This window comes from Dipodomys merriami, unplaced genomic scaffold, assembly GCF_024711535.1.
Source record: "Dipodomys merriami isolate MVZ:Mamm:240054 unplaced genomic scaffold, mDipMer1.0.p SCAF_1, whole genome shotgun sequence".
Taxonomy (NCBI): domain Eukaryota; kingdom Metazoa; phylum Chordata; class Mammalia; order Rodentia; family Heteromyidae; genus Dipodomys; species Dipodomys merriami.
In genome coordinates, this window is record NW_027202270.1 from 37846863 (window position 1) to 37864676 (window position 17814).

Here is a 17814-nt window from a genome sequence, read left to right on the forward strand (position 1 = left end):
GCCCCCTCAGCTCTCTACCACTTGAGCCACGGTGCCACTTCCAGTTTTCTGAGTGGTTTATTGGAGATAAAAGTCTCACAGAGTTTCCTGCTTGGCTGGCTTTGAAACATGATCCTCAGATCTCAGCCTCCTGAGTAACTAGGATTACAGGCATGAGCCACCAACTGATTATTTTAGATTTTAAACCAGTAACTGTGGATGATATGGACTTTAGGATTGGCTGACTTGTGCTTTGCAACCACTGTTCATTCATCTTCTTTCTTTCTTTCTTTCTTTCTTTCTTTCTTTCTTTCTTTCTTTCTTTCTTTCTTTCTTTCTTTCTTTCTTTCTTTCTTTTTCTTCCTTCCTTTCCTCCCTCCCTCCCCCTCTCTCCCTTCCCCCCCCTCTCTCTCTCTCCCCCTATCCCTCTCTCTCTTTCTGTCAGTCATGGAGAGCCTGAAAAAGATGATGCCAGCTTGGACCAGGGTGGTGTGGGAGATAGAATTACCTTCAATGGAGAAATATTTAGGAAGTGAATATATAGAATCTGGCAATGGAATGTTGGAGTACAAGTTGTATGTGACAATGAGGATGGTCCATGGACTTGGTTCTTTCAAGAAGTGAGCAATGCTGTGTGTGCAAAAGGAATGCTAGAGGAGGATTAGGTGTTTGGGGCTGGAAAACTGTTGCACAATGACATGTAAAATCACAGGTTTTACTTTGAACTTGTGTTTGAGTTGCTTTGAGATATCCAACTGGATTTTCTGAGTCTAGAGCTCAGAAGGTGATAGTGAATATTGAGAAGTTGAATATGAATAAGATTGAATAGGAAGTAGCCAGGGATATTTGATGAGAATACTAAAAAACTGGAAGGATCTTTAAATATTTCAGTATTTAATGACTGGGCATGAGAAGAGGATCCTGTACACTGTTATAAAATAAAGGTAGGAAGAAACCAATCCAGCATGGAGCCTGGAAAAAAAAGAAGCAAAAAATTAGCAGGATGAAATGTGCCTGCCTAAATGGTCAAGCAGGTGAGGAATAAAAGCTTCTTTTAGTTTTAGGATTTAGAACATTGATGTCTTGGCATTATCTGTATCAGTGGATAAAGGAGGAAATTAGGAAATTAGAGAAAATGAACATGCATGTTCAGATATCATATTAACAAATCTACCTATGAAAGGTAGCCAAGTAGGGCTGGGAAGGTGGCTCAGTGGTAGACCGCTTGCCTTGCATGCCTGAGGCCCTGGGTTCAATTCCTCAGCACCACATAAGCAAAAGAAAAAAAAGCCAGAAGTGGAGCTGTGGCTCAAGTGGTAGAGTGCTAGCCTTGAGCTGAAGAGCTGAGGGACAGCGTCCAGGCCCAGAGTTCTGGCCCCACGACAGGACCCCTCCCCCAAAAGAAAAAGAAAAAGAAAAAGAAAAGTAGCCAAGTAATAGGGTGAAAAGCTCAGAGTTTATGTGTATTGAGGGATAATTTGTGTTGAATTGGGAAGATCAAAATTGTTTACATGTTTGGAAGGGTTGAATATAAATCCAAAAATGAGAAGAAATAATAGGCCCAGGGGAGGAAAAAGTAATAGCATCTCTAGGTAGAATTACTTTAATAACAATGTCAGCTCTTTTTCTACAGAAGCCCTGGTTTGGGGCATATAGTGCCCTGATGTCTGTGTCTTTAGGAGCCTCTTTACTCCCTGTCTTGCTATGGTCAAAAGACTTCTAGTTACTCTCCCATCTTTTCTTTCCTTATTGTGGGTCTTTGTTGCTATCATATTACACTAGAACAAAAGTCTTTAATGGCTTCTCATTACCCACCTAATTACCTTTTTAAAATCACTTTTCCATTATTTAGTATTTAAGGCACTTGCCTTTCTAGCATTTTTTTCCACATTTCGCTCAGATCATTCACTTTTTCCTAACCATAGTTTGCTTTTCTTTACATTTTTCCTTACCATAGTTTTTTTTTTTTAATTGGGAATGCGTTATCTCTGCTCTTGAAATCCTTTCCATTTCTGAAGACCCATCTAGAAGCCTATATTTTCTCCTTAGAGTATATAATATTCTCTAAAGTTGGAGAAGGGAGTCAGGGGGAGAAGAAAGGGGCACATTTCATTACCTGATTCTCAGAAATACATTTGGGAGAGCATATAATTATAATGGATCACAAGTTAATGTATAGATGCTAATTAGGAAAAAATTTAAATGTATGCTTTGATTTATTTAAAGTTCTCTTTAGAAAAAGTATCCATTTTAGCTGTGAAAATAATGCCAATATTTGTACCATACTGACAACTTTAGAAGCAATTTATATATTCATTGCTAAGAAAGTATGAAATAAATTATGATTTATTTATATGATAGGATTAATATATATATATATATATATATATATATATATATATATACAACCTTTTAAACAGAAGAGAATGTTTTAATTACTCTTACCAAAGACAAAGTGCAGAACAGTGATACATAGGTATTTGTCTAAAAATGAAGAAAAATACAGATATATGTATATATTTACTTGACAGGCATGCAAACTGTCTCAGAAAGATTTATAAGAAAGTAAAAATAAGTGATAAAAAATAAGTGTATTAAGTAGACTTTCACTGCAGTAGCTGTTTTAATACTCTTAAATTATGTGAACATATTAAGTAAATAAAAATAAATTGTTTAAGAGAAATTCAGAATAGTAACTAACTGAACACAAAGAGAATTAGTTAAGATCTATGACAGGTAAGAAAATACTGGAACCTTCAGTGGCATTTGGTTTTGAGCCTTTTTTTCTTCTTCGGTCTAGCTGATTGTAATAGTCCCCTCTCTTCGTTGGCTTCATTACCAGCCTTGCCACTGAACACATCTACTTGACCATTCATACAGCAGTCAGATCAGTCCTTGGTTAAACAAAAGTCAGATGAGTTTAATCCTCTATAAAATTACTGGGTTCTCACTTTACTCACTGTGAAATTCTTGCAATGGTCATTTGCCATTCTCTGTACCTGAGATACTCTCCCAACTAGGTAAACTTCATACAGATATCTGTACAAGGGCCCTTCAAGGGCAAGTGTTTCCTGAGTTCCTCAGATAATATGAGAGAACACGTAGTGTCTCCCTCTCAGTCTTCCTGACTTTTATAGCATTACCCAACATATTTGAAGAAGTAACGCATTACACAACACTTGCTACCTATACATAACTTTAGAATTCCTTTTCTTTGTTTCTGTATGAAAATTCACGTATTCCACCACACTTAAGATGATATCTAGAATATGATAGGTATTCAGTGAATATTTGTTTCAGGAAAGAACAAATCATCCCTTGGTAATGAATGAATGATGATTAAAGGGTCTCCTTACTGTGACCCATATACACAGGACAGGTTCTATTAAAAATTTTAATTAAAATAAACTTATAAACTAACTACATCTACATAAACTCCTTTTATTATGATGACTGTTTTTCATTAATAGAATTTTTAGACAATATTACACAGAATCAGAAAGTGGAAATCTTTTAGTATTTTCAAATTATATTCAAATACCTGAGTTTTTAATCAGTGACTTAAAATTATAGGTATGTATTATCTTTTACATGTGAAGAAAGTTAACCAGACTCAATTAGAGTGAAAACTATTAGTTTAATTTGGAGCTTGTCTGCAGAGGTAACATTAATATGACTCAGCTGGCATAGTGACTACTTAAGATATAGTGTCATTGTTTCCTTACTTATAGTATACATTGAAAGAATGTTATGTTAATCTTCACATTCATGTGTTTTAATTAATTGAATTACAAATTTCAAAATTAGTTTTATTAATAACTAATTAGAGTATTTTTTTAAAAAAATCTGGCCTTGTGAAACAGGTTTTCTTTTCTCTCTTTCTCTTTTTTGGTGGTGCTGTGAAACAGGTTTCCAAGTTAGCAATAGTAAATAAATAATACATTCAAAATACAAAAATATATTTAAACTTATTTTTCAACTACATTTCTGAGCATTATACTTTACGAGTCACTTTAATTTTGTTGTCTACATTAAGGATATTATCCATTGAACATTGAATATAGGCAGATACAATGAAAGTTCTGACTTAGTTTATGTTCGTGTCTTGAATATGTAAATAAAAGTAAATGTAATACCTTCTGGGTAGATTAATGTGTGGAATCCTATGAGCTTAATTTTAAAGATGATCAGATGCTTAAAATTAGTCAGCTGTAGAGTCACAGCTTAAGGTGCTAACTGGAATTATAATGGATTAGTTACCATTGAGTAACCAAAACATGCTCTGTGAAGCACATGGTGGCAGTCTGTTTCCCCACTGGTGGATAACAGCACTCACAAACATGTTAGCAACTTCAGATGAAACTGAAATCACTACAAAAATCTAAGAAACCCTTCTATATATTTTAATACAGTTGAGGATTAAATTCCCTTGTTCCATATAAAATGTTAAATTAATTTGAGGAAGGTGGATAACTTCTACTTTTAAATACTTTGGGGAAAATAAAAGTACATGCCCAAAGATAGTAAGTAAATTCTTAATGTTTTGTGCTTTATTATAAAAATAAAATATAGTATATTCATAATCCATAAAAATTCCAGTCCAGTCGTGGGGCCTGAACTCTGGGCCTGGGTGCTGTCCCTCAGCTCTTCAGCTCAAGGCTAGCGCTCTACCACTTGAGCCACAGCGCCACTTCTGGCTTTTTTCTTTTTTTTGCTTATGTGGTGCTGAGGAATCGAACGCAGGGCCTCAGGCATGCAAGGCAAGCACTCTACCACTGAGCCACCTTCCCAGCCCCAGTAAATATTATTTTAAGTAAATATTATTTTACAGTTCTTTACTGATATTGAAAAGTTTCACACAAACATCTTTTTGTTAGTCTGGTGGGGAGAATTAGTTTTTCAAAATATAATCTATAATATACTTTATTCATAAATATGGTTGAGAAATTTATTTTTTAAATTTTAAAATTTTTAAACCTTGCCTTAACACACCCGTATATTACACTTACTTTCAAAAAGAGATAATTTTAAATTATGGCCTAATTTGAAACAAATTCAAAAACTAGGAACAGAAAATAGTTGAACAAATGAAAGGGTTGGACTCCTATCCTAGTTAATACAGCTACACTCAATTATATCTCTTATTCCTTGGCCTTCTCAGCCCTACACTGGTAATGCAGAACCTAATTGGCTATCTAGGGGAAAAAGCTAAGAATGCTAAAAATCATGTAAAATTAAGAATCCACCTTTAAGTAATTAAAGTGAAATATAAAACTGAGAAACTGAGACAAAGTTTTGTTTACTGAAAACTCCATAAGAAAACATTCTGTTTATTTTTAAAAAGAAGTATTTTAGTATACTGCAGCTTCATTGTCTTGCTAATTCCCCACATAAATTCTGTCAGTTATTTGGTTCTTTCATAGCCTCTTTGTGTTTCAGTGGGTAATGTAATTTCACCAATGACTCATGTACCACAAACATGAGCATCAAGACTCTCATCTAACAAGATCATTTGAAAAATTAACTTAAAGCCCACTGAAGACTTCAGCATTTTAAAAAATTGATTAATTTGCCTATATTGAATATTCTAATAATGTGGATGAATATATATTTAATGCTCATGTATTCAATAGTGGTATTTTGAAATAGCTGCAACAGAGGAATTCTGTTTCTGTCTTTTGCTATAATGTAAATTGGGCCCAGAGAGAATTAACAGTCTAGACTATACATCATTTTCTTCCTAGAATGTCACCATTTTTCTCTGCAGTGATATAGAAATATTTGGAGGTCATGTATTATTTTATGTGTACACTATGCTTAAACACAGGAAGTACGGAAAACAATATGCAGAACCTCAGCCTCTTACATCCACAGGATAGATCTCCTTTGAACTGTATGAGGAAGATGTCCATGGCATCTCCTTGGTAAGACAAAATACCTATAGTGTTCACACGATAGAAATTCGCAAAGACATTATGTCTTTTTAAGCTGAAAAACTCATAATAATTATAACCTTTTCTGGACTTTGTTTTTAACAGATCTTCATAGATGTATTGAATGAAGTGACTGTCAAAGCCAATCATAGGTCATTACTGATATTGCAGGCCTTAAAATAGAAAATATCAGCAAAAAGAGTTACTAACAATCTTTAGATTGTTGAGTATATCTCATTTCCTATGCTGTAACTTGTTGTCTGGGCATGTCTCGTCATGTTGATTATTAAGCTACTCAGTAATCTTTGTTTCTTAATATTTTTATCTATAGGATTTAAAGTGTTATACTTTTATCTCAGATAATTGCATGTTCAAAAGAAATCATTTAGTTGTTTTATTTTATTTTTTTATTTTCCTTTTTTTGGGTTGGTCGTGGGGCTTGAACTCTGGGCTTGAGTGCTGTCCCTGCGCTCCTCAGCTCAAGGCAAGCGCTCTACTGCTTGAGCCACAGCACCACTTCTGGTTTTCTAGTGGTTTATTGGAGAAAAGAGTCTCAGAGACATTTCTGCCTGGGCTGGCTCTGAACCGTGATCCTCAGATCTCAGCCTCCTGAATAGCTAGGATTACAGGCTTGAGCCACCAGCGCTCGGCTTCATTTGGTTGTTTTAAAATAGGATATTGTTTTTATCATACCAGATAAAATCTGCAATACAGGCAGCATCCATAAGGTGACATACGCATTTTTTTTAGTTAAACGTAGGTAAGATATTCATTTTAAAAGTGCTATGATGAGATGGCCACTGTTGGCTCACCTGTAATGATTGCTACTGAGATCTGAGGCTTCTAGTTTGAAACCAGCTTGCGCAGAAAAGTTCATAAGATTCTTACCTCCAGCTAACCACTAAAAAGATAGAAACGGAGCTGTAGCTCGAGTGGTAGAGTGCTTGCTAGGCTTGAGCAATAAAAGCTAAGGGACAGTGAACAGACCTTGGGTTCAAGCACCATGGTACAGGAAAAAGAAAGGAAGAAACACCCCCCCCACACACACACATGTACACACACACACACACACACACACACAGAAAGAATAATGAAGAAAGATTGCTATGATGATTTATTTCCATTTCACAAGAGAATACTATTTTCAAGGTAAAAACACCAGTATTTCCTTGTTCTCTTTATGTCTGTGTGTTATAGAGAAGCTATACATAGAGAATACCATGCAATTCATAAGCAGTATCCTAGAACATTCTGTTCCCTTTGCCCTAAGCACCTCCCTGCCAAAATGTCTGCAGTATTGCCCGCTTCTGAGGCCTCTTTTCCATGAGCCTCCATCAACATTCCACCTGAAGAGATTCTTCTCTTCTGACTCCTATAGTTTGTTATGACTCTATGCTTTCTATTTTCCACCCTTTCTCCCCTTTATTTTCTAACCTGGATTTTGGGTCATAGTCACATGTATGTTTCTTTTCTTCCTTCTACCATTCTTCAAGTAGAAAGCCTTTATTTTAAATTTTCACTATGTCTATCACATGGCAGTTGCTAAATAATTCCTTGTAAAATAAATAATCTAGTTTTCCCTTGTTAGCAGAGCCTGTTTTATGGTAGTTTACATGACCTACATTTTATTTGGCATTTTAGAGTATAGGGTTTTTTTGTTTTGTTTTGTTCTTTTAAATTTACTGACTTCTGCTATTTCCCTCATAACGCTTCATAATACACTGACATGTGTTAGGAAAAAAAATGTGTAGTTTTGATGATATATTTTCTTTAATTAAGGAAACAGATTTAATTACTTCTTTAAAGTGAAAAAAGATTAGTTCTATTAAAAAATAGGGTACTCTCTCCAGGGATGTTGCCTTTCCTCAATCTCCTTATGAGTTTATATTTACACTATTCTTTCCATACAAACTGAAGATATTTTTAAAATCTTAATTCAAGATCCTAGCTATCTCTCTGAAGTACAAATTAGAAATAAGGTCAAACTAAAAATGAGAGCACAGTGAATTTTAGAAATTTCTCATTGGGAATATTTTGTTACATTTTTATTTTTAAAGCAATGTGGTATTTCATCCTATTTTTATTTGGACCAGTGGGGTCCTAAGAATTATAGAGGATTTGGGAAAGTGAAGAGCTTTGGCACCAAAGAAGGCTAATGTATGAAAAATAAATGTAGTATGTCTTTTCCTGGGAATGCTATTCTACAGATGCTAGGCACTAAGTGTTCTGGTGGGTAACAACTGGAGTGGTCTCCAAAGAAGACCAGAAACCTAGGATTTTTTAATAGGGAGGTCAGGGTAAAGTCTTGTGATTCTTTATAGGAACTTCTTTTCCCTTCCCCTTTTTGAGGTACTGGTGATCAAACCCAGGCCATGTATACATTCTACTACTATTCAAGCACACATTCTACTAACACTCAGTTACCATCCCAACCCTAATTCTGGCAATTCTTGCCAATAAATTTCTTTGGCATCTACCAGATGGGGGCACAGTAGCTTGTCTAGATGAGAAGCAAGCCATTCTTGCTGCTTAGTGAGTGTAAAATAAGTCATCTCCACCAACTGAGTATCTTAGAAGTGATACAGGAGCCATTATTGACTAAACTTGGCAGGTCAACTGGTTTGTGGGACTCTGGCATTTGTCCTTGTTTCTTTCACCCTTCAATTAAGGAGTTTCCTAGATAATGAAGTCAGTTCAATTTCACTGCTGTTTAACAGTGTCTCACTCTCACTTGAAGATTTGCCCAGGAGGCAGAAGCTGTTGACACTGTCTCAGATAGAGAACTTAGGAGAGCAAAGTGCCACTACCGAGAATACCACAAGGACCTGGAAAGATGCCACACTGGAATGAGTGGTGCCTTGAACTCTCTTTGTTCTACATTCTTGCACCCTACTTTCCTCCAAACAACAGTCAGTGGACACGGAGGACTCTTGTTACCTTCTCTACATGCCCCTTACTCAGAGGGAAAGTGGGTCGTGGTTTTAGAGCGTTCTTTCCACCTTGGCATCCAGAGAGGTGTCACTTAGCTGTGTCATTATGTAAGTGCTAATTGATGCTGTTAACTTCCTGCAGTGATGCCAGGAAATAGTCATGAGAAATTATATTCTGTCTATCTTGTACTTGGAAGTTTTATTTAGAGCAATCTGTTTTCAGTTAGCCAAAGGGCATTCTGTGACTCTGCACTGCTTAGCATATACTTGGTAACATGAGTTTTTAAGAGGTATGCTGCTGTTATCTTGTAGAAATTGTTGCATACCTCAAATATGGGACTGTATTAGCTATTTACCAAAGGATCCCATCTAATGTTGTACACCAGTATCTTTCCTAAACATTAGGTGAATAGTGTTTATTCCCAGCAATTTCCATGGCATTAAGGTTTAATCGTTAAAAAGCAGTGCCTTTTCTTCATATGTAATGTTCACTTTTTCGTTCTTTTGTGTGTGTGTGTGTGTGTGTATGTGTGTGTGTGCGCGCACACGCACACCTGCGAGAGCACTAGTGCCTATTGCTGGGGTATAAATTCAGAGCCTGGGTGCTGTCTCATAGCTTTTTCACTCAAGGCTGGTATTCTGTCATTTAAGCCATACCTCCACTTCTCCTTTTTGCTGGTTAATTAGAGATAAGACTCACAGACTTTCCTGTTCAGTCTAGCTTCAAACCGAATTCCTCAGGTCTCAGCCTCCTGAGTGAGTCACCAGTGCCCAGTATAATTTTTCACTTCTAATAAAGTTACACAGTTAATAGTGTGGGTACATAATTAATGAAGGAAATATGTCTAAGAAATGTTGAGTTACTAAGGCTCTATACCTACCTGTGTAACTTTTGATAAATTAGTTACATTCTGTATGTCCTGTTTGTCATTGGTAAAAGACTGACTCATGCTGGTTTTCTATCTCACAGAGTATTAGGAGGATGAAATGAGCTAATACATGGAAAGTGTTTGATGCCTGGAACAGTGCTCAATAATATTAATCACCATTATTATTACTTTACATTATCAAGATATTTTTTTACTTCTTTAACTTATAACTTTCTCAAACATATTAGCTAGATTTAACCATTTTTTTTTTACAAATAAATATTATGTTATCCTTTTCTCTTCAACTGAGATATTTTTTGACAGGCAACCTGCGGTGCCCTTGAGCAAACCAAGTGATAATAATTTAGGTAAAGATTGAAATGTATTTTGGGGGAAATATTCAGACAGTTAGGAAGTTTGGGGCTTTGAGCAGTGAACATAAGGCTAGAGACTTTGGATGCTAGAGGTGATAACCTAAGGAAATCCCTGGTGTGTTTTCAGTTGCAATGGAAAAAAAACTAGATTACATGACTACAAAGGCGATACATTATCTAACTACCTCTACCCCTTATAAAATAAAAACCACAGAAATTCAGAATGGGACATGAGTCTTATCATCATGTTTGCATTCTGATGGGACAGCAAATGGATGGTTACAGTGTTTAACTTACTGCATGATCCTTGACACTTGTGATTGCATTCCCTATCATGTTTAGCACCAACAACTTCATCATCATTTATGAACTTGATATATGCTGGCTTCATCACCCTCCAAGACTTAGAAATGGTGTAGGTATTGAAATGGTATTCACTGTCACCAGTTCTACTGAACCAAGTCTGAAGGTAGTAAAAAAAAAAATATGCCTGCTTAACTGAAAAGAAACAAGACAAGAAGTCAGAAAATGGATAGCTTAGTCTAAACGTGCCATATACATATGGTAATTGTCAGTGAAACAGTTCCTAAAATAGCACGAGTCAACACAACCAGTAGTAACCAAGGTTTCAGGAAATTCTAAGATACTATTATAATTAAGACAAATTCATGTATTTATGCCCTCTGCTTTCAGTATCACATATTGTCTTAAAAGCCTATTATCTGTCTCATCTCTCTTTTTCATATTCAGTCAATAACATGTATAAATAGCTGTTGTGGAAATCTTCCCATTCAAAGTTTTATCATCACACATTCTTGAGAATTTCATCTCAGTGACATACTTCTCCACATGGAGCACATCTGGTACCCTTGGCTTATACTAAAAGGCCTTTATTATAATCTTCTCTCTAGCCATCTCCACTGTTCTAGTACACCAGTGCCAGTCATTTCCTAAGCCAATACTTTCCTACCTTAAATGTGCTTTCCTCTACCAGTCTGTATATATCCCTTTCTTCAACTCTCACATCAGAAGTCTGCCAATTTTTGGACTAATTCACTGATTCACTTCACTTTTAGTTCTGTATATCTCATAACATATATGTTTTGCTATTTAGCTCACTTTTGCCAATGTGTGACTTGGATTTGCAAGTGTGATCATGTATGTGTGAAGCTTCATTTGGCCCCTGTCTTCTCCAACCACAAACAAGATGTAAAAAAAAAAAAGAATGTAAAAATGTTTTTATTACTTTCAACATCCACTAACAAAAACTTGTCTTGTTTTATACTTACCAAATATGTGTTTATATTTTTTAGTCTATTGAAGGAAATCTAAATGGACTAACTTACTTAGATTATTTTGCTAATGTGTATGTTAATACTAGATACTAAAAAACATAAAAACTTTGTTTAGACCAAGAAGAATTTTCCAAATGTCAGTAAATATATTCTAAGTTTATTGAAATTTATTTTGTCTTTTGCCTTACCCTTTTTCCCTCCTTTAGATCTAGCATTAATATCACAATTACGCTTTGCACATAATTGAACATTAATTTCTTTGATTCATCAATCATATTTCAGAAATGAAAGCTTTTCCCTCCTTTATGGTGTATATTATTTGTTTTTAGAACTAAATCAGCAAAATGATACATAAAGCATATGTGGATGTCTCTGAAACATAGTGTCATTTTGACTTAGTAGCATTTATTGACAAGTTTTGTCACACCATCTGGTGTCAGAGCATAGCCCAAATACAGGACAGAATGGGTCTTTAGCTGAAGGGCAACGGTTGTGAAAGGTCATGCCCACATGCACAGGTAAGGCACTCAGAGGTAGCTACTGTCAGCCAATGTTTGAAAATAGCCACAATGGACAGTCATGGGAGGGCACTGATGACAAAGCTTATCTTCCTCACATTTTTACAATTGCTAGTATGTAGAGACATAATCTTCTGTGTTTAATAGAGGGATTTGCTATTCTAAATCCTCTTAGATATTGGTCTATTACTTCACTACATGTCAGAAATGTAGTTAAGTACTGAGCTGTAAATGTCTGTGGTGCCTATGATTGAATGTACTTTTTCCTGCATGATCATCCATCGTGTTGTTTTGTAAGTAGCAAAAAATGAGCCTGATTTGTTCTCCTTTGTAGAGCCAGGCCGAGGCCCACTACAAAGGAAGTAAACATGCCAAGAAGGTCAAAGCACTAGAGGCAACGAAAAATAAACCCAAAATGGTTTCTTCCAAGGACAGCGCAAAGGCTAATCCCAGCTGCTCCATCACTCCAATCACAGGCAACAGCTCTGACAAATCAGGTCAATGACACTTTTTGTTCTTTACGTTCTTTGTGTTCTTCCTGTTTCTTCTCGTGCCTCAGTCCTGTCTTCTCCTCAGTGGTCGCATGTTCCTTTTCATGTCTTATTTTCATAATATTAACATTTTCCTTCCCAGGAAAAATGGATTAGCGCAAACTCTAAGCATTTGAAATGTTGCCATTCCATGTTGTGAAATATGTACATTTAGTATATATGTGTGTGCAAATTTATATATGCATATATATGTAAGCATATGTGCATGAGAATAAGTACAGACTTGTGTTTAGACAAAATTGGGAAATGGATAAAAATACTAACTTGTTGTTCCTTTCTATTCTTTTTATCATTGTTTTGTATTGTAGACTTTAAAAGAGTGATGTTTTCTGAGAGAGAGACATTACTACATAAATATGGAAATATGTTTAATAAGAAAAGTTTTTGATGTTTTAATATCTTCACAGAGTTTGTCTCAGAATTACTTAACAGCAGAACTTTATGTATACTTGGAAACAGACTACTGATGAATGTACCTTGTATGACCAGTCTATGTTGCTTGAATATAACATTGCAACTTTTCTGAGTAGGTTTTTTCAGTGGAAAGAGAGGAAAACATTTTCCTAGCCTGGATACAGTGAAAATAAGTAGTTAATAGGCTTTGTCACTCTTACATCTGTCCCTCAGGCCCATGATGGATGTGTCATCTGTTTCTGTTGCTAACTGAAGAACATTTTCTGTTAAAGGGGATTAAAAGGACTGGTTCCTTTCCTTGTCTTCGACCTTGGCTTTAGGGACTTCTTTGTTGTGGTATACACCCACATCTTATTCTCCTCTCTCAAAATCCTTGTAGCATTTGAAGAGAGGTTCCAGAATTACTTCTCATGGCCACCTAGGGCCTTCGGAGGAGGGCAAATCCATTATTCTAAAAGGAAAGTTCAGAAAACCCATTCAGACAAAAAGACTGCGTAGGAAAGGATCTTATTGATTGTGCCTTATAGGTGCTGGCTCCAAAAAAACTGCAGCCTAGAAGTGAGCTGCAAACTTGGTAATGAAGACTTTTATTTTTATATATGATAAGTTTACTAAATCATGACATCTGAAGAAGTAATAAATAATGGATTATTACATAGAACATTTCCCCTTCCAAAGAACAAAGCCTTTATATATGTAATATAATTAATCTTTCACCCACAATTGTCTAATATTAATATCATATACTATCGCAGTTTTGACAAAAAATTGCAAATCATGGTGTAAGGTAAGCTTTGTGACAGTTATTTGCTCAAGGGTATCCAGAGTTTGGATACCCTTGTTTGGAAAGGGTTTGGAAAGAGCAGTATCCACCATCGCTTTGATTTCCTGCCTGATTTCATTTCCCACACGCTATTGTTGCCTTTGTGTAACAATACTCTACCAAAGGTTTTGTTACCTGAGTTATGGTCTTTACCTTCAACAGAAGTTAAAGGTAAAAGGATAAAATAGTAAAGGTTAAAGGTCACTTCATTCTTTCCACTGATTATGTGACTTGAGCTAATCGAACAGTTGGTGAGTATTATTAACATTCTAACATTGTTACTGAATGTGCTTGATGCTTCATCTAAGTTACATTGTTATATTTAGGAATTGTGTTTCCTCCAATGATAGTAGTGAAAGTAAGGAAGACAAAAAGGAAGTAGAAAAAATTCTCAAAGGGTAGCAGGGATAAATCAAGGAAAAATGGTACAGAAATAGAAGATCCAAATGAAGAAGCCTGGGTTATATTCGTAGCATCTATTATACCTATAAAGTACTCAATTAATATATATTGAAAAATTTGATGATTCAAGCATTTTCTTACAGCACTTGAATCTCGTATCCACTGGAATTAATGCTCACTATACAAAGAGTTAGTTCCTAGTTAGTGGAATACAGCAGTCAAGAAAAACGTAGTACAAATAAGGAAAGAGAACTAAGATTGAGCTTGAGGACACAAGTAAGGAGAAATTAAAAAAAAAATGAGTGTACATTATATCTCTTTGGTAGATGTGTGGTATTTTAATCCTGCATGATCTGCTCCCTATCCTACATTCCTATTTGCCTCCACCCCTTACTCTCACACCATTAGACCTGTGGCCCAACAGTTTTGACTTTACTTACTGTGGGACATTCCAGATTTGGATTACAAAGAGTAGAGAAATAACTTGTATTTGTACTTCATTTCTTTTATGTTGTTTTACTCAAAATCTGTATAGTCACTCATTGACTGATTCATCCAAATTAGTTGTCTTTCCACATTTTCCGTAAGTATTAATTCAAGTGAAACATTTTATTTGCTCTATTATACAGTAACTACAAAAGCAGCACAAAAATCACTGAAAAATGACACTATTTTCAAATCGAGTGGGTTGTATTTGCTAAATAGATGTATGTTCTTTTGTCACCTTCAGCTGAATATAGCTTTTAAATAAGAATAAGAATTTTCACATGTGTTTGATAGAATTTTTAAAACTGGAAAACTAGAAGCTTTTCCCAGATGGGAAATCTGATCTAAAGGATATGACAGTGTATGGCTAACTACCCATTTCTAAATCTTTATAAAGCTTGTATAGTTTTGTCAACTATCATTTGCTAGCTGGCTTTCATTTAGTTTAAAATCCTACTTTAGAAAAAAGATAAGACACAAAAACTAGTCCTTTGCAATTGGTCTAAGTGGACCATAAAGAAGAAGGGAGTAGGAAGAGGAGTAACAACTATGATATTTAATTGACTGAAATGTTTTATTTCAGAGAACATTGCCTCCACAGTCAACCAGAAATTATAAATTAGACTAACAACCACAGTCAAAATTCATGGATTGGCAAATCTCATGAGACTTGACTTCCCTAGCACTGGACCTTTTCTTCTGAATGGAGAGCTATCAAACAGTCTAAAGTATTATCTGTGATTTTTAGATTTTTTTTTTTTTTTTTTGGTTCTGGTCATGGGGCCTGAACTCTGGGCCTGGGTGCTGTCCCTAAGCTCTTCAGCTCAAGGCTAGCACTCTACAACTTGAGCCATAGCGCCACTTCCGGCTTTTTTCCTTTTTGCTTATGTGGTGCTGAGGAATAGAACCCAGGGCCTCATGCATGTGAGGCAAGCGCTCTACCACTGAGCCACCTTCCCAGCCCCAATTTTTAGATTTTTTTTTGAGTGAGAATTGAAAATGTGATTCATTTGATGTCTGAACTGCTAGTTTTCAATCCCAGGCATTCTCAGCATCCATGGGACCAACTAATTCATTTTCTCATCTCTTGTTTTAGCATCCATTTAACAGCATAAAGGTGTCCAATGACAGTACATTTTGTGGGAGAAGCAAGAAACAAGAAAGAACCAGGGGCTGGGAAGGTGGCTCATGGGTAGAGTGCTTGCCTAACATGCATGAGGCCCTGGGTTTGATTCTTCAGCACCATATAAACAGAAAAAGCTGAAAGTGGCGCTATGGCTCAAGTGGTAGAGCGCTAGCCTTGAGCTAAAGAGCTGAGGGACAGCACCCAGGCCCAGAGTTCAAGCCCCATGACCGACCAAAAAGAAAAGAAAAGAAGAGAACCAATGATACTTAGTTAATCCCAGGATGCTTCTTTCCTAGCATCCTGGGATTCACTGGGTGCCATTTGGGTGAGGAGAGATTCAGAATAATTGATGAGGAATATGGGACCCACAAATGGCCTCTCTGCTCCTCCAGAGCACAAAGAATATATTATTAATACGTGACACAGCAAGCATTGAAGAGCTAGGTATCCTTCTTACCTACTATATTAGCACTTGAGACACCTATTTTTCTCTTTTATGTTACATTTGGAAACACACTTTGGCTGAGATTGATCTTGTTTCATGCAATATAAACAGTTATGTTATAATGGAGACAACATGTAAAAAAATGTCTGACAAGCCTTCTTTTTCTCTGAGGTTAATTTTTAAAAAAGTACTAAAACTACAAGAGCAGGAATTTCTATTGTAAGAAATTCTAACTAGCTGATTTTAAAAAATATTTATTTCATTAAAGGAAGTTGAGTTTAGAATTAATGTCTCATTCACATTTTAGAAGTTGGAGTAGAATTGAATGGAAAATACAGAAGAATGTCTTAATGGTCTCCTAGGATCTGCCCCAACTTTTAATGATGCATTAGGGGGCATTTGAAATATAGGATGAGAGAAGAGAATGTGCTTTGGGAAAATTGGGGTCAAAACACAGCAAGCATTAAACAGCCTCAGGAAGAAGGCCAGAACATATTGGCCAGTCCCTGCACCCAAATTTCTCCCTAGAGTTCAAGTGTCATAATGCCATATGACAGTACACATCCCTGTGATAATAAGCCCCATACATCAGATTGAAGGCCCTTTTGTGACAGCATTTAGCAACTCATAACAGTTTCAAAAATACAGAGTTTGTGACAGACCTTATTTCCTAAAAATAATAAAGCATTGTGATATTAAGCCTAATAATTCATATGTCTAGACATATGTCTAGTATTTTGTTTTTAAAAGTATTTAGATATCATGATGGAACTGTATGCATTTCTAGATTAAAATGTATGAAATTACATAGAGTTCAGCAGGCTTTAATTAGTTGATGTCTGGACAGAGGAAAGAGAATTATTCAGATGCCACAAATATGTTTACAAATGCAATTACCAGCAAATATAGGATTAGCAACCTCTGCATAAAGGATAACAATAGGGGCACCTGAATTTTGTTCACTTTAAAGGTCCAGGCACACGTATGTTTTATATGACCCTCTCAACAATAGGATGATGGGTAATGTTGAAAATACTATCTATCTTTTAATCAGGCATGCATGTAATAAAGTCCATTTATTTACTCAATATAATTTATTAACTAAACTATGGAATAGTGCACATATATATCTATAGATAGATATAGATATATATTGTCAGATACTAGCATATAGCAATAAGCAAAAGGGACACTTGTCCTCAAAATGCTTTCTAACTTAGTGATGTTTTTACAAGGTTGGACATTACAACTATAAGAATAAATAATATATATAGTAACCACATTCATACTACTTCCAAAAATATGATAACAATGAAGATCATGGGTCACGGAAAAGATTAAATGACTTATACAACCTAAGTTCCAGTTGAGTCAGGAATGAGCAGGAATTCAGTCTTGTTTGTTGTTGTTCCATCATCCCCATAAACTTTAAACTTCTCTGACTTGGAGGAATATATACAAGTATACTAACAAGCAGTCTGATACCACTAAATGACTTTTATCAGGAAAGCAGGTAGGACTCTGATACTTTAAATGTGTCACTGACTTCTTGGTAGGCACTGTGATACATGAAGGGATCGTTAGAGTTTGCTTTTATCAATAATCCTTAAATTCCTTTGCAGTAATTGTCTGCCTCCATTGGGGCATCCTGGTGTTGTCTTGAGCTTGG

At 35.7% G+C, this 17814-nt stretch overlaps 1 protein-coding gene across 11 annotated transcripts in view; it reads left to right on the plus strand.

Moving 5' to 3' along the window:
* The window catches only part of Znf385b (zinc finger protein 385B), a 398961-nt gene that overhangs the window by 338141 nt on the left and 43006 nt on the right, over positions 1 to 17814 (plus strand). For all 11 annotated transcript variants that reach the window (XM_070019859.1, XM_070019840.1, XM_070019877.1 and 8 more), the window contains one exon: positions 12233 to 12395. In XM_070019859.1, coding sequence (XP_069875960.1) covers positions 12233 to 12395 — 163 coding nt within the window. The remainder of the gene's footprint in view (positions 1 to 12232; positions 12396 to 17814) is intronic.